Below are 14,605 nucleotides of genomic sequence, written 5' to 3' on the forward strand. Positions count from 1 at the left end.
CTGATCACTGGTGATCAGGACTGGTGTGAAAGGATGAGAAACAGGACAGAAGCACAGGTTTGGTTTCCTGTGCTGTACCATTTCTGTACGGAAACACTGGACAGGACACACAGGTCCGAGAAGCTCATCACAAGGTGCATTATTTCCTGAAGATGCAGATACCAGACTGCTGCTTTCCCTTACCAATCCCTCCACATTCCACACTGTTTTCCCCCTGCTGTGGTGTCAGAGCACCTTGGGAAGGGCACTGGCACCAAGAGTAGGGCACTGAGGAGCTCTGCAGAGCTGTGATGGGGCTGCAGGGAATGCCTCTGGTTTTCTGATGTCCCTCAAGCTTTCCACTGGTTTTGTTGAAGAACTGGATCAAGTCGGTCTTCTGTAGCATCTGTTCATGTTCTCCATCTGGTTCTCCAGTGGTTCCCTCTGTGCTGGAGACCAGGTCTCCGTATTGCACCTTCCCACACTTGCTGGTGCCTTTGATCAGAACGGGCTTGTGCAAGTGTGCAGGACTCCAAGATGTGCCGGTGCTGGGCTGTTAATGCGGCAGCTCCGCTTTTCCCAGCTCCAGCCTGAGCCTCCTCTTCCAGTAGCAAAAGGCAAGTCACCATGGAAACATCCACCTGGAAACGCTCTGCTCAGAGGACGTGTGATTGTGGGATTCAGCGCAATCAAACTGTCAGGATCTGTCCCAGGGATTTTTCCATTTGGGATTTTTCCATTTGGGATTTTTCCATCTGGGTTTGCAGCACTGCAGCGAAGCACGGCAGCACCCGCTCCCTGTAACGCCGCCCTGCATCCCCACGGCTGGGCAGGGGACCATACCCGGCCACGGTGTGCCCGGAGTGCGGAGGCTCCATGTCTTCCACATGGCATCCCTGGCACGACTCGATCCGGGCGCCGAGGAGCCGAGGTTCAAGTGAGGTTGAGTGCCTTGAAAACTGGTAATTTAGCCAAGTACTAAAAAGAGGAGGAAGATGAGGCGGACATTTAAGTAGAGACGAGCGCAGATGTTATTGCCTTCTAGGAGCTGTATTAAAATGTAAATTATAGTTAATGTCGTCTTGTAGGGAAGAAAAGCTCTTGAAATAAATTTCCTATTTTAAGGTAGTAGCGAGCTGCTGTGAGTGCGCAGCAAAAGTCCTTTTTATAGGTTCTAATTAGCAGCCAGGTTCTGGCTGTTGCCTCCTTTGGCACCTAAAGGGGAAAAAAAAAGGCGTTTGATAAAAGTAACCACAAAGAAAAATGCGTGGAGCTGCCCAGATCCCCTCGCCAGTGGAGCCAGTGTCCCGTTAGCCCCTTCCCAAGGATGCCACCGCTCAGCGGGGTGTGTTACCCGCGTGGGTTCAGGAGAAGTTTGTAAACTGCCTCCCTCCATGCAGAAGCCCTGGCAGCCTGGTTTTCCTGGCCATCTGGTGAATACTGCAAGCCCTTTGAGGCCTCCTGAGGCTGCTCCTCAGCCCAGTACAGCCCCTTTCATCAAAATCCTCTTCATTACTGGGGTGATGGGGAGCTGAGGTACCCCAGGGAGTGGAAACCCCTGATGCATGAGGAGAACCACACCATGCTTAAGGCCATATGGAAAACTTTTCGGCTTCATTGGCCCTACTGGGTTTAGATCGTGCCTTCAAAGGTGTGGGAGATGTTTATGTCTTGTTTTTAAAACCTTTCATTTCCCTAATCAAAGGCGTTCCTGGAGTCTTGCTGTTCCTGTCTGCATCCCATTTCTCTCGTGCGGAGCACTGAAGCGGTAGAGCCACGAAGCCCCACGAGATCCCAACCAAAGATCCCTCTTCTTGCCTTGAGAACAGTTTGGTGGCAGTGAAGGGAAACATGGATTTCTGCTGTCGGCTTGCCTGCTGTGTAGATGCTGCAATTAAACTGCTCTGTCATGCTCTAGTTCTCCAGAGGAATAGGTGCTCAGTCCCCGAAGGGGAGTTATGGAAGTTACGGAAGGGCAGGATCACTGGGGCTAATGGTGTGGGCTGGGACAGCCGCAGCCGCTGCTTTGGGTGTAGTTTCTGAGCACCCAGAGCGGGCTGCCCTGAGCTGTCTCCAGTTGGGTTTTGAATGTCTCCAAGGCTGGAGTCTCCGTAGCCCCTCTGTTCTGGTCTTCGACCACTTTTATGGGAAAAAAAAAAAAGCGCTTTTGCTTATATTTAAATGGAATTTCTTGTATCTTGGTTTGCACCCACATGCATAAAGATTTACGTAGCCTCGGTGGCAGCCTGCAGCAAACACTTCCACTCTGGACCAGACCTTTATTAGCAGGGATAATCTGCCAGGAAGCTTGGTAATTAGCCTGGGGCTGCCTGGCGCTGGCCTCACCTCGCCCTGCTGCTGGGCTGGGTAGAGGGACAAAGCCGGGGCTGGCGTCGCCGTGCCCCAGCTACCTCCTCCCAGCCGGTGCCAGGAAGCCCCATAGGTCTCACGCTGACACCGGAGCAGTGGTGGCAGGTCCCCCTGCCTCACACATAACCCCGTCCCTTGGCCAAGAGCGTGCAGGGGGAGCTAGGCGCGTGTCCGGGGACACCGTGCCTGTCTTCACCGACTAAACGCTGTTTCTTGGAGGCTCCTGTCTGGCTGGTGGTGGCAGATGGCAATTCTGCTGGTAAACGCTTTGAAAGAATCTACTCAGGCAGGCAGAGGCTCACAAATTCATTATCCTGGGCAAACCAGACAGAGATTTAAGCTGCAGAGGTAAGAAGATTGTTTCACCGATCCTGTCTTTGCTGTCTTCCCCTGGCTCGGTGGGTGCAGTCAGGGTGTGCTCCAACTGCGGGGTCCATCTCCTGCTCAGTGCGAACGCCACGGTCTGCAGCTGAGATCCCTACGTCCACATGGCCAACAACCCTTGCAAGGGCAGAGCAACCCCCCAGCACCCTCTCTCTGGGCAGAAGAGGTCAGATCAATGCAAGGGGCTGCGTTGCGTTGCATTGGCAGGGGCTGCAGGTTGCTGCAAGGCTTTGCACCCCCGCTGCACCTTCTGGATCCCACCCTGAAGGACCAACCATCCCCACGGAGAAAGGAAGCCCAGGGCCTTGCCCACACTTTCAGAAGGGGTCAGGATAGGAGTCCAGATCTCCAGGACTAGCTGCTGCCTCTGCTTCATCCCAGCAGACCCATTCCAGTGCACTCAAGTGTTAGAAACTGGCACTGGAAGCAGTCTTCCCTCTGATGACAGTGTTTGAGGCCAAAACCAGTGTGTGCCCATCATGCCACTCACGAGCCCCATCTCAGAGCGATCCAGCATCTCTGGAAGCCTCCGTACGCACATCTTGGTGCGGAGGAGCAGTATGGGAGCTTCCCCTGCTGCCTTGTCCAGCCTGCATATGGGGTGCACTGGCTGCAGCCCCCTCCCCAGCACCCAGGCTGGAAACCTCAGGCTGGCATCGCTAAAAGCAGCAAAGGGTGGCTGCTCCCTAAAAACCAGGAGGCAGCCAGGAGAGCACTTCAGGGCATTTCACAGAAGCAGACGTGTTGTTCCAAGTTGCAGGATTGGTGATTCTTTCCTTCCTGTTAAGTGATAAAGCGGAGGTGATTAAATTATAATTAAGCAACACGTGATGTGATTGATTGCCCCCCTTGAAACCCAGGTTCATTCACCGCAGGAGGGTGACATGTGCTTCGTTTCACGTCCCCATCCCTCGGACCCGTTGGGATGCTCAGAGGAGGAGGTGCTCCTCAGCCCAGGGACATCATTCCGCTGCTGTGCCTACGGAGCGGTGGGCACACAGGCGCTGGGATTGACCAAGCGCGGTGCTGAGCACACAACTGTGCTTTCAGGAATGTTAATCACTGCTTCTTGCAGCTTTTTCCGTCATGCTGCAGCTGCAGGTCCTGACGGGAAGCTCATCTTTACTGTCTGTAACACCCTGAGTAGCTACGATCCCTTGAGCTTTGTTCAGGCCGGGTGAAGAACTTCATACAGCTTTGAAGTTCTTCCAGAAAAAAAAAAAAAATTATCTGCCGTAGACATGTTCCTCTAAAGCGTAAAATCTCTCTTCTTGAGGCACTCTGCCCATCTCCCATCCACCACCAGGTCTATCTGCCTGTCCTGCTGAAGGAATCACGCCGATGCCAGGTGCAGACTTGCCCAGCCTCCTTCTGCAGGGATTCAGCATGAGGGAGCACTTCGCAGTTGCTCTGAGGGACCAGCCGACCTTCCAATACATCCTTGGGGTGTCAGAGCCTGAACCCCGTGTCCTCCCCGCTGTGTTTCAGGGAAGGTCAGCAGAGCCCGCAGGCACCGGCCAAACCACACGCTTGGTTGACCTCCACTGCTGGGATGCTGAAGGATGTTCCCCTGGGAGAACCAGCCATGGGTGCAAGAAGACATGCTTTAGCGTGCAGCCTGGCAGAGCTTGGCATGCCGTAGGGAGCCCTGCCACAGGGCGTGCAGGATTTATCTCCTTGCACCAGCACACCATCCCCAGGCTTCCGCTGCAGCCAATGGAGAAAATGAGGTGGTTCTGCAGCATGGTCCATCTCAGCTGATGGGCAGATGGGCGTCTCAACCAGATTGTTAGTCAGAGCTGAAGCTGGGGGAGGTGGTGCATTCATTCCTCTTGGAAATGCCAAAATACCAGGCTCGCTCTTTAGCCAGAGTGGTTGGGTGCAGCTGCCCTGGCACCAGCCCCGCAGCCCGGCTCCGTGCCGAGGACACGTAGGGCAGCAGCTTCACGTTTCTTTAATTAAAGACAGAGCATGGAACTGCCCTGCTGCTTTGAATAATTACATGGGTTAATCATTTTGAGCTTAACAAGGCTTTTTGTTGTTCCCCAGGTTTTCAAGAATCTGGAATTTGATGTATGAGTCTTGGCCAGTTCTGCCTTTTTCTTTTCCCTGGAGTCTTCATCTCCCTTTGCGTTGCCCTGACCCCATCCCTGTGCCCACGCCGCACCGAAACCCCTTTGCTCCCCGTCTCCCCAAACCCCACAGCTCCGAGCAACGCCGCTCTCCTTGTCCTGTCGCAGGTGGTGCGAGACCAGATTTCCCACTGCACGGTCAAGCTGCGCCAGACCACGGGCCTGATGGAGTATTGCCTGGAAGTCATCAAGGAGAACGACCCCAGCGGCTTCCTGCAGGTCGGTGTGGAGGGGCTCACGCCTGGGCTATGAGGGGAAAGGCGTTGCACAGCCGAGGGCCCTGGGGTAACACACGAGAGGCCAGGGAGTTATCCCAGAAATGATGTCCCCAACTTTTCCAGCTGTAAAATCTAGGACCAACCTCTCATCACCTCCAGGTTCACAGCAGGACAGAAGCAGAACCCGGCCAGGGATGTTTCTTACTCTGCCCAGAGGGTTGTGGCAGACAGTGGTGTGTCTCTGGAGCAGTGATCGTAACGTGCTGTCTCGTGGTTCTCCAGCCAGAGACGGGCACACAGCACTGGAGAACTGCATCCCACCGTTCACTCCAGGGCTGGTCCCTTTGATACTAGACCCTGCCTTTGAAATAGTCCCCAGAGCTCCTGGAGTCACTCTGCCAACCTGAGCCCGCAGCGAAGGGCGATGCTGGAAACCATGTGTGACGTCCCAGCCTTCAGTGGCAGCCAGGGAGGTGCAGGGAGGGTGGAAAGGAGGGCAGGGACGGGGCATGGCATGTGGCCCAGCTGGCCCTTGGCAGCTGAGGCCACTCCTTGCCACCAGATCTCCGACGCTCTCATCAGGAGAGTGCACTTAACCGAGGACCAGTGGGGAAAGGGGACGCTCACGCCCCGGATGACCACGGACTTCGACCTGAACCTTGACAACGCTCCTTTGCTACAGTCCATCCATCAGCTGGACTTCGTGCAGATGAAAGGTAAGAATATTTCCAGTGCGTTTCAAAAACCTGTCTCTGCTCATGCTGAGTGCTTCCATGCGGTTCGTCACACGGAAGGGGCAGCAGAAAAGAGTTTCTCGTCTTCTCCCAGCAAGATTTGGCAGCACAGACCCAGAGTTATGCCCATTCCTGTGTATTTTGCACCCTTGGGCACCCATCTGCCTCCCTGTCCCTGCTCCCCGGGCAGCTGTGTGCCCAGTCAAGGTGCAGGGAGCTTGGTTTTGCCTGGCAGTGCTTTTGAAAGCACTCAGCAGTGCCAGGAAGGCCAGACTCGTCAGCTGGTGGAGGTTGGCTCCAGAGTCTCAGGAGCAGCACAAGGTGCTGAGCACCAAACCTCAGTGCTGAGCAGCACCTGGCATGGGCCAGCTAGTGAGCTGCCTGCTGCGGGCAGCCACCTTGTCCCTCCAAACACAAAGCCACAAAGAGCCACGCCACTTAGCTCGGGGTCTTTCCTCCCTCCCTTCTCCTCCCTGTTGTTTCAGCCCTTCATCTCAATTTTAATTTCCTCCTCGTCCTCCGTTCCCTCTGTGCTCGCTCTCCTGTAGCACGGAAAGCCGCTGCGTTCGCGTCGCTTTGCAGGAAGCAGCGGAGCCGCTGCCACCTCTGAGCAATTTGCCACTTGGCAAGCCCTGGGAAGCTGACGAAGATGCAAATGGGCTGCGAGGCAGGGAAGCTCAGGAGGACCTTGAACGTGAGCCTGTACCTTCAGCTGCCTGGAGGAAAGGCCACCAGTCTGGCATGGTTCTTCATCGCCGTCACGGCTGGACTTCCTGCCTCAGGAACCGTTGGCACACGCCAGCGTTTCTCAGTGGTCAGACACAGGAAGGCTCTTGGCCACGCGCTTCCTCTGCACCGATAACGAGCATCTTGGAGCAGTGACCCCGCTGGTGTGTGCTGCAGCAAGAGGGGTGCGCTGGCCACGGCTGCTGGGAGCGCCAGTCGGTGCTCGTCGTTAGCCGGGCCGTTAATTTGAAGGGTCAGTAGTGTTTGGGGATGGCAAAGGGAGCCAAACCCAGCCAGGGCTGGGCTGTGGTTCTGCTTACACGCAAGTCACGGAGACGTTGGCGTGTTCCTGCCCTCCCTTCTTTCAGTTTAGCCCCGGGGAGGTGTTTTTAATTAATGAGAGCAAGTCTACTGCCAGTTCAGCTGCCTGCCCTGCGTGGAGGCCGGGCAGAGCTGGCAGAGGCTGTCCTCTTGTCTCACCCTCCCTGTGGAAATAAGTTGTTGTGTTTTGTAGACTTTGCCAAAGGTGGGGTTTGGATCCCAGACACCCGTCGTGGCACCAGGGGAGGCAGGGCAATGCCAGAGCTCTCGATGAAGAGTGGAGGTGAGCAGTAGGTACAGGGCATCCCGCATCCAGTGCCAGCACGTGCTGGGCAGGAGCAGCATCCCTTCTGCTGTGTCAGCTGTAACACGAGGTTTTTCTCCAGGCCCTCAGCCTGGTGGTTCCTGCTAAGGATCCAACCCAGGAGGTGGAGGAGTCACAGAGGGAGGTGGTGAATGGTGAACCTTTGCCAGTGAGTCCATCTTTGCTTTCCCAGACATCTGTGCTCCTCCATGTCTTGTCTGGATTCTCCACATCTTCTTTCCAGTGGCTCTTATCAGCCTTTGGGCAGTGAGGATGAGGATGGAGGACAAGCAGCTCTGTTGAGAGGAGGTTTGGGAGAGCTCTCCCTGGCCAGGGGATGAGATGTTTCAGGAGCAGAAGCAGGCTGCGTTACACACCTGCAGATGCCCAGGTACAGCAGTTGGAGCAGAAAAAGCCCTGACCATCCTTTATGTCCCCTGCGTAGCTGGTGGGGGGCCGTAGGGTGCACAGTGTCCCAGCTCCGCGTGCAGAGGCCGAGGATGGGGACTGTCTGGTGCCTGTTTAGAGACCTCTGTGAAATGTCCTTGTGCCCCTTGTGCCCCCCAGGGAGGTGTTTGGCAGCGAGAGCTGTTCGCTGGCCACGCTGGCAGAGGGGACAGCCCCGTGGGAACCAGCCTGCCCTCGCCCCCGGAGTGGGTGCTCTGCTCAGGACAGTGTGGAAGGACCCTGAGCCTTCTTTGGCAGAGTTCCACCAAACCAGCATCGCTGAGGGACACACTCACCTCTTCACCAAGCCTCGCCGTTCCTGTGGTCACCTCCCAGACTCTGCCAGAGCAAAAAGAATCACAGAATCACAGAATGTCAGGGGTTGGAAGGGACCTCAAAGGATCATGTAGTCCAATCCCCGTGCTGGAGCAGGACCACCTAGATCAGATCACACAAGAACGTGTCCAGGAGGGTTTGGAACATCTCTAGAGAAGGAGACTCCACAACCTCTCTGGGCAGCCTGTTCCAGTGTTCTGTTCCCCTTACTGGGAAGAAGATCTTCCTCATGTTTAAGCGGAACCTCCTATGTTGCAGCTTATCTCCATTTCCCCTTGTCCTATCATTGGATGCCACTGAGAAGAGCCTGGCTCCATCCTCATGACAGTCACCCTTTCCATATTTATAAACATTAATGAGGTCCCCCCTCAGTCTCCTCTTCTCCAAGCTAAAGAGACCCAGCTCTCTCAGCCTTTCCTCAGAAGGGAGGAAAAAAAACAAACCAGGGCCTCCCTATTCTGCAGGGCCTGAGGTTCATCTCTGCCATTCGGGCATCGCTTGTTTTGTTGCAGCGGATTTGAGTGGTGGAAGAGCGGAGCAGCGTGTGCTGCTGGGCTGTACATAAAGCCAAGCCCTCAGCTGCAGCCAGCTCTTGGGAGCGTGTCCCCAGTTTGGGACTGGCTGCTGTGAAGAGTCCAGGTGGTTCTGTACCAGGTGTATTGTTCTGTACCAGGTATATTGTTGCGCTGCTGTATTTCACCAAAATTCCTTCGAAAATGGGAAGAAAGCACAGAAGCTCTGGGGAAACTTCAGCTTCACCAGGCTGCGAGGCGGAGGAATTCGGTGGAGCTTGTTTGGAGAATGGTCCTTTCTGCTTCCTCCCCACCTCACACCAGTCAGATCACAGTTACATCCCTTGTGCCATGCTGGCTTCCCAGGCAATAAACGCATCCTCTGTGCTCCAGCTGGAACTTGCACATCGCTGCCATCCCCCCGCTCCTCCTCGGTGGTGCCAGCAGCCAGGGTTACACTAATTTGGGTTTAGTTTCCTCCCCAGTGCCGGCCCCCCCGATCCTGCAGCTCGAGGAGTGTTGCACCCACAACAACAGTGCCACCTTGTCCTGGAAGCAGCCCCCCTTGTCGACGGTGCAGGTGGAAGGATACATCCTGGAGCTCGATGATGGCAACGGCGGCCAGTTCAGGGTAGGTGCTGGGAGCGTGAAGCCAGTCCCAGCGGCAAAGCGTCGCTCCTGGCTCCGGTATCGCCGTGCCACGAAGGGACCAAAGAGTTCTCCAGACTTTTTGCAAGTCCCCTCCTTTCCTGGAAGCATGAGGCTCGCTTCTGGGGTGTCTGGGGAGGCCAACGGTGCAGAGAAGCTGTGGGATCTTTTGGGGGCAAGGTGATTTGAGGGGGTGGAAATACCTTTCCAGTGACCAATATGACTTACAAAGGCAAAGAACGTATTTGAAGCTCCATCTTTTCAGGTTGCTAAATATCTCATGCAAGGTGTGCTAATTGCCGTGAAAGACTCCTGGTTTGCCAGCTGCCAGCAAGCAGAGGTGCTTAAGGCCTGAGGGCTTTTAAATTGTTCTAATTACACAATTAAAATATGATTTTTCTCTGATTTGACACGCTGGTAATTATCCTGGCATGTTCACATCCACCGAGAGCAGGAGCAGGGACAAGCCCATCGCATTTTCTGAATCCATCCTCAAGAAACTCAGCCAGGCAGGAGCCAGAGCAGTTGGGGCAGAAGAGAGGTGCCATGGGTGGGATCTGGAGAGAGAATCATAGAATCCTAGAACGGTTTGGGTTGGAAGGGACCTTCAAGACCATCCAGTTCCAAGCCCCCTGCCATGGGCAAGGACACCTTCCACTACACCAGGTTGCTCAAAGCCTCATCCAACCTGGCCTTGAACACTTCCAGGGATGGGGCATCCACAACTTCTCTGGGCAACCTGTTCCAGTGCTTCACCACACTCAGAGGGAAGAATTTATATAATATGTAATAATAATCTATAATGTAATATATGTAATGTATATATAGTAATAATCTATAATAATCTAATATCTAATCTAAATCTCCCCTCTTTCAGTTTAAAGCCATTGCCCATTGTCCTGTCACTACATGCCCTTGCAAAAAGTTTCAGTAGCCTGTGGGCCAGTTCACTGCTGTCCCCGTCGCCCAGCTCTGTCCCTCTGAGCGGGGCTATGGCAGCAGAAGCGTGACACGCCAGGGAGGCAGCACCCATTCCACATGACCACCTTGTTTTCTCTCAAGGAACACTTTGATCCTGCCACCCACGAGCACACAAAATTGTTTCTGGCAAGGATGTTTCCGTGTCCTGGGCTCAGTCTGCACAGATCCCACAGAGCTCTTGCAGGATTCAGTCAGAGCCCAGCTGGGATTGATGCCTTATGGCTTGGTCCAACATGAAGAGCATCTCCTTCCCCTACAGGAACTGGTTTTATGGCACAGTGTTGTCAAGGAACAAATCCCAGGGCCGTTGTGCTCTGCTTTAGCCATATCCAGCGCCCATAACGCTGCCCCAGGGAGCGGAGCGTGGCTGAACCCTGCGCACCGCGGCTGCCGGGAGCTGCGCTCCCACCCTGGCATCCGTGGTTGGGGCACTGACCCGTGCCTGTGCTTGCTTTGCAGGAGGTGTACGTGGGCAAGGAGACCATGTGCACGGTGGACGGGCTTCACTTCAACAGCACGTACAGCGCCCGTGTCAAAGCCTTCAACAAAACGGGAGTCAGCCCCTACAGCAAGACCCTGGTCCTCCAGACATCCGAGGGTAAGGCGTTGCGACAGCTCCCGCCCGACACGCTCGGACGCTGCTCACACCCGCGTGTGGGGCCCATCTGGCACCCCCGAGCTTGGCACTGCGCTACGGGGAACCGCTCCGCCGGTCCTCCGGGACCTGGGCAATCACCGCAGGAAAGCCAGCGCTGACGGGAAGGGAAAGGCTGTGGCAGGAGCGTTGAGCAGTGCCAGAATTTCTCTCTCACCCCTTTCCTTTGCAGAAGATGCTCTTTGGGGAGGTACAGTGAGAGGCACCCTGCGGAGAGGTATTTAAAATTTGCTTGCAGCGGGGTTTGTGTTCCGCAAAGGGAAGCTCAGATGTTGTCGTTAATTCCGTTTAAAACAAACCAACGCTGCCGACGTCGCTCCTGAGACACTCCGGGCTGTGCATGGCTGCACACCACCGTAACCACCCCGTGTCTCCTCCGGCCCCTGGCAGCACCCGGCAGAGCGCGGAGGGACCGCGGAGCCACCCGGGTGTCCCCGCAGACCCGTGGGGTGCGCGGGCAGCGGCGCCGTCGTCCTCTGCATCGCCCCCGTGCCAGCGGGCGCTCCATTAGGGTATTAAACACCCACTTGCAGGCTGCAGAGGAGTCTTCCCACCTGACTTTAGGTACGTTTGGCACATCAGGTGCCTAGTCTGTCGCGGAAAATGGGCTTCCTTCTGGCATGCAGGTGGAGAGTTGTGAGGCTAGCTCCGAGAAACGAGGTGGGAGTCGGAAGCAGCAGGTGATGCAGCTGTGAAGGAAGGAATCAGCCCCCACCAGTGCATCTGCCACCCCCTAACCTTGCTGCCAGGCAAGAAACCCTTCCTTGGGAGTTTTCCACACTTGGTGGAATCTCTTTTCCTTACTCCCAGACTAAAATCTGCCTTTTCCAAGCGTTGCCAGACCTGGTTCTAGAGCAGCAGCACATTCCTGCAGTCCCAGCAGCTGCCAGCAGATCAATCCAGGGACAGAAGGAAAGACACAGCTTGTGGGGCTGCTGTGGGGTGGAAGGAGGGTGAGATCTTTCTTGCCACAGAGCATCTCTGGTGGCTTTGAGCAAGGAGAAAAAAAGGTTTTCTGCTGAAAGAATAGAAGACAAAAGCAGTGCAAGGCTGTGCACAGCATTTTCACTTGCCTGCACTCATCTGCAGGAGACAACCATTCCAGTTTGGAAGGGGCATGTACCAGGTTTGGATGGGTGGGCAGGACAGGTCAGCAAGGAATGGGACTCATGTGGCAGAGGTAGAGTGGAGAGCAAACCCATGACAAACCTTCTCATACAAGAGGCAGAAGACTCAAATCACAAGCCACAAAGGCCTTGGCACATCTGTCTGAGAGCTGCGTGCGTGTTTGCACAGCTGGGCACTGCTGTCGAGGAAGCTGCAGTGTTCCGCTGGAGAGCCAGGGACGGGACAACCTGGATCCAGCGGTGGCCAGGACCACTCCCAAGGCCTGAAGGTCAGCAGTTCTCATCCCTTTCACTACATGGCTTCCCCAGCCTTTGCAGGACACAGCAGAGCTTTGGCTTGCCATCACACTTCTGTCTCATGAGAAGCATTTGAGACACAGTTTCCTAACCAAAACCAGTTGGGCTTTACGTCCTCCCAGGCAGGGGTTTGCAGGGTCCTCATTATCATCTTTCCAGCTCTCCTTTCCTCTCATAGGTGTTGTCACTGTCAAGCCACGCTCGCCAATCGCGCGGCTCCGAAATAGGAAGGAATCTTGGAGAAAATAGCTGTGGGTGGTCCCAGCAGGCCAGGCTGTGCTTGGGGCTGCTGCCTCGGTCGGTGCCAGCAAAAAGAACTTTCACTCCTCTGAGCATCGGAGGAAAGTTCGCTGCATTCACCGAGTGGGCTTTTGCGTTTGTTATTCCAGCACGAAAGAAAGAGGGAGAAAAAGTCAAATGGACCTGGAGCATTTTCTGCTCTTGGAGGCCGTCTGAGCTTCTCAGACTCCAAGTGAAATAAATGACATCCGTGTGCAGCTTCCAGATATCCGAGGGATGTGTTGAATAGAGCGGTCTCGCACATCACAGCTCTCGGTTGGGCTTTTCTTTCCGGCCTTTACAGCAGCATCAGGCCTTTAAGTGCTGTTTTATCCGCAGTGGGCTCAGCTTTCCCCTTCAGCCGTGCTCTGCAGCTCGCGGCAAAGCGTTCGGGCGGCAAGAGGGGACAAAAGAAGAGACGGGCTCGATACGAAGAGAACATCTCTCCAAAGAGGGCTGGCCCGCTGTAAGTGGGTAGGAGAAATTCTGCTTAGAGGGTGTGGTTTAAAAGCTGGCTTCTAGTCCGAGCACACAAGGTCCTTTTCTGCAGCCTGTGGAAGTTAACTGAAGTCTTTCTTGTGCCTTCAAGGAGCGGTGGAATGGGCTGTAGAGGCCGGCGGGGGTGAAATGTCTTGCAGGGTCTCAGCATCAGAAGAGAACAAGGATGAGAAGAGGGTAAAATTGTGTCTGGGCCCTCTGCAAGCACGTCTCTGCGGTTCTGTGCAGCCAAACAACCACAGTGAGCCAGGCAGCACTGACGGGAATGTCCCACGGGAATTTGGCACACGCACAAGCCTACAGCAAGGCGCGAAGCACCTTCCCAGCCCGTGGCGTGGCACATCTTCTCCTGCTCATCCCAAAGGAAACTACATTTTCCAGCTGAGGAAATTGCAGTTCACTCTTCGAAGCTGGTGCTTGGTGCCACCAGCCAGGCAAGGTGGCTCCTGGCTGGCAGAAGGTCTGTGTCCCAGAGCGCTTCCCACCGGCTGGGCCCTCTGGGGCTTCCCAGGGAGGAAGATCCTCATCATCAGCACAGCCAAACAGACGCAAGGGCTGAAGGCCACGGTCCTTACCTTGAGCGGTGTCCTCTCCCTAGGCTGTTTCACTAGGAGGATCTCTTGCCTTGTCCCACCTTAGCCGGTGCCTCTCAGGACATTGCTGCAATGTGGGGCCTGGCTTGAGCTCTCTGTTTCTTCAGCACCTGAGTGAAGTTCAGCTGCAGGCTTGGAAATTGGTCTGGAATAAAGTTTGCCAGTCCTGTCCCAGTGCACAGGCAGCTTACAAAGCTTGGCCGATGACAGCACCGCTGGACTGTCCTCACCCCTGGGAGACCTCAAGTCTCCCCCCAGCCTCCTCTCCTGGTCTAGGCAGCCCCAGCTCTCTTGGTCTTTCCTCATCCAGCAGATTTTCCATCCTCTGGCCAGTCTCCTGCTGACTTCGGGACTCAGTTTGTTTTCCTCTTGCCACGTTCCCATTTTCACCCTACCCACAGCCGGTGGTTCCTTGGTGCGTTCATGGCTGCGGTGAGAGCAGCCTCAGAGAGGCTGTGCAGAAGCCCCTGGCTCTGATCTGCTGGTCATGGTGGGATGCAAACGGCCGCTCCCAGGAACAGGCACCTGAGGCATGGTGGCAAGGAACAGAGGAGGAGACCTCTCGGTTGCAGTGGGATTAGAGACTGTAGGTGGGCTGGCTGCTGGCTTGCTTTTCTCTAGAAGACTTTCTGAGATGGCTTCTGAGTCCTTCCAGTGTCATTTTTTTCCATGGGCTGTCCACCAAGCTGGACGGTGGTATGAAGGACCAGCTTGCCTCAGATAGAGGCAGAGAGGAGGAGCTTGGCAGGTCTGGAGACTGTCCCTGCCTACTCCCCAGGCCCAGATCTGCTCTCCTGGGTGGTACAGAGGTTCAACCTCCCTCCTGCCGAAACCCAGTGGTCCATCATCACCCTTCCCCAGGTCCCCCTGACTGCCCACACCTCAGCCCTTCCTTTGGGCTGCTTCATGCCTTCAGCCACACTCTCCTGGGCATGTGCTGCCTGTGCTGCCTGCAGCCGAGCACTGGGAGCCAGCGCGGGGGAAGAGCCGTGTGCCGGGAGCTGCCTCCGCTCCCCTTTCTCTCGGCTGCTCTGAGTCTCCAGCTTCAGGCATGGCTGCAGAGT

The 14,605-nt window shown here is 55.5% G+C and overlaps 1 protein-coding gene across 2 annotated transcripts in view; it reads left to right on the forward strand.

The window, feature by feature from the left end:
- Window positions 1-14,605, forward strand: part of TRIM9 (tripartite motif containing 9) — a 68,345-nt gene that overhangs the window by 43,800 nt on the left and 9,940 nt on the right. For both annotated transcript variants that reach the window (XM_086612855.1, XM_086612856.1), the window contains exons 4-7: window positions 4,974-5,084; window positions 5,646-5,799; window positions 8,937-9,094; window positions 10,552-10,690. In XM_086612855.1, coding sequence (XP_086468981.1) covers window positions 4,974-5,084; window positions 5,646-5,799; window positions 8,937-9,094; window positions 10,552-10,690 — 562 coding nt within the window. The remainder of the gene's footprint in view (window positions 1-4,973; window positions 5,085-5,645; window positions 5,800-8,936; window positions 9,095-10,551; window positions 10,691-14,605) is intronic.

Source organism: Tauraco erythrolophus, chromosome 6 (genome assembly GCF_009769465.1).
Source record: "Tauraco erythrolophus isolate bTauEry1 chromosome 6, bTauEry1.pri, whole genome shotgun sequence".
Lineage (NCBI taxonomy): Eukaryota > Metazoa > Chordata > Aves > Musophagiformes > Musophagidae > Tauraco > Tauraco erythrolophus.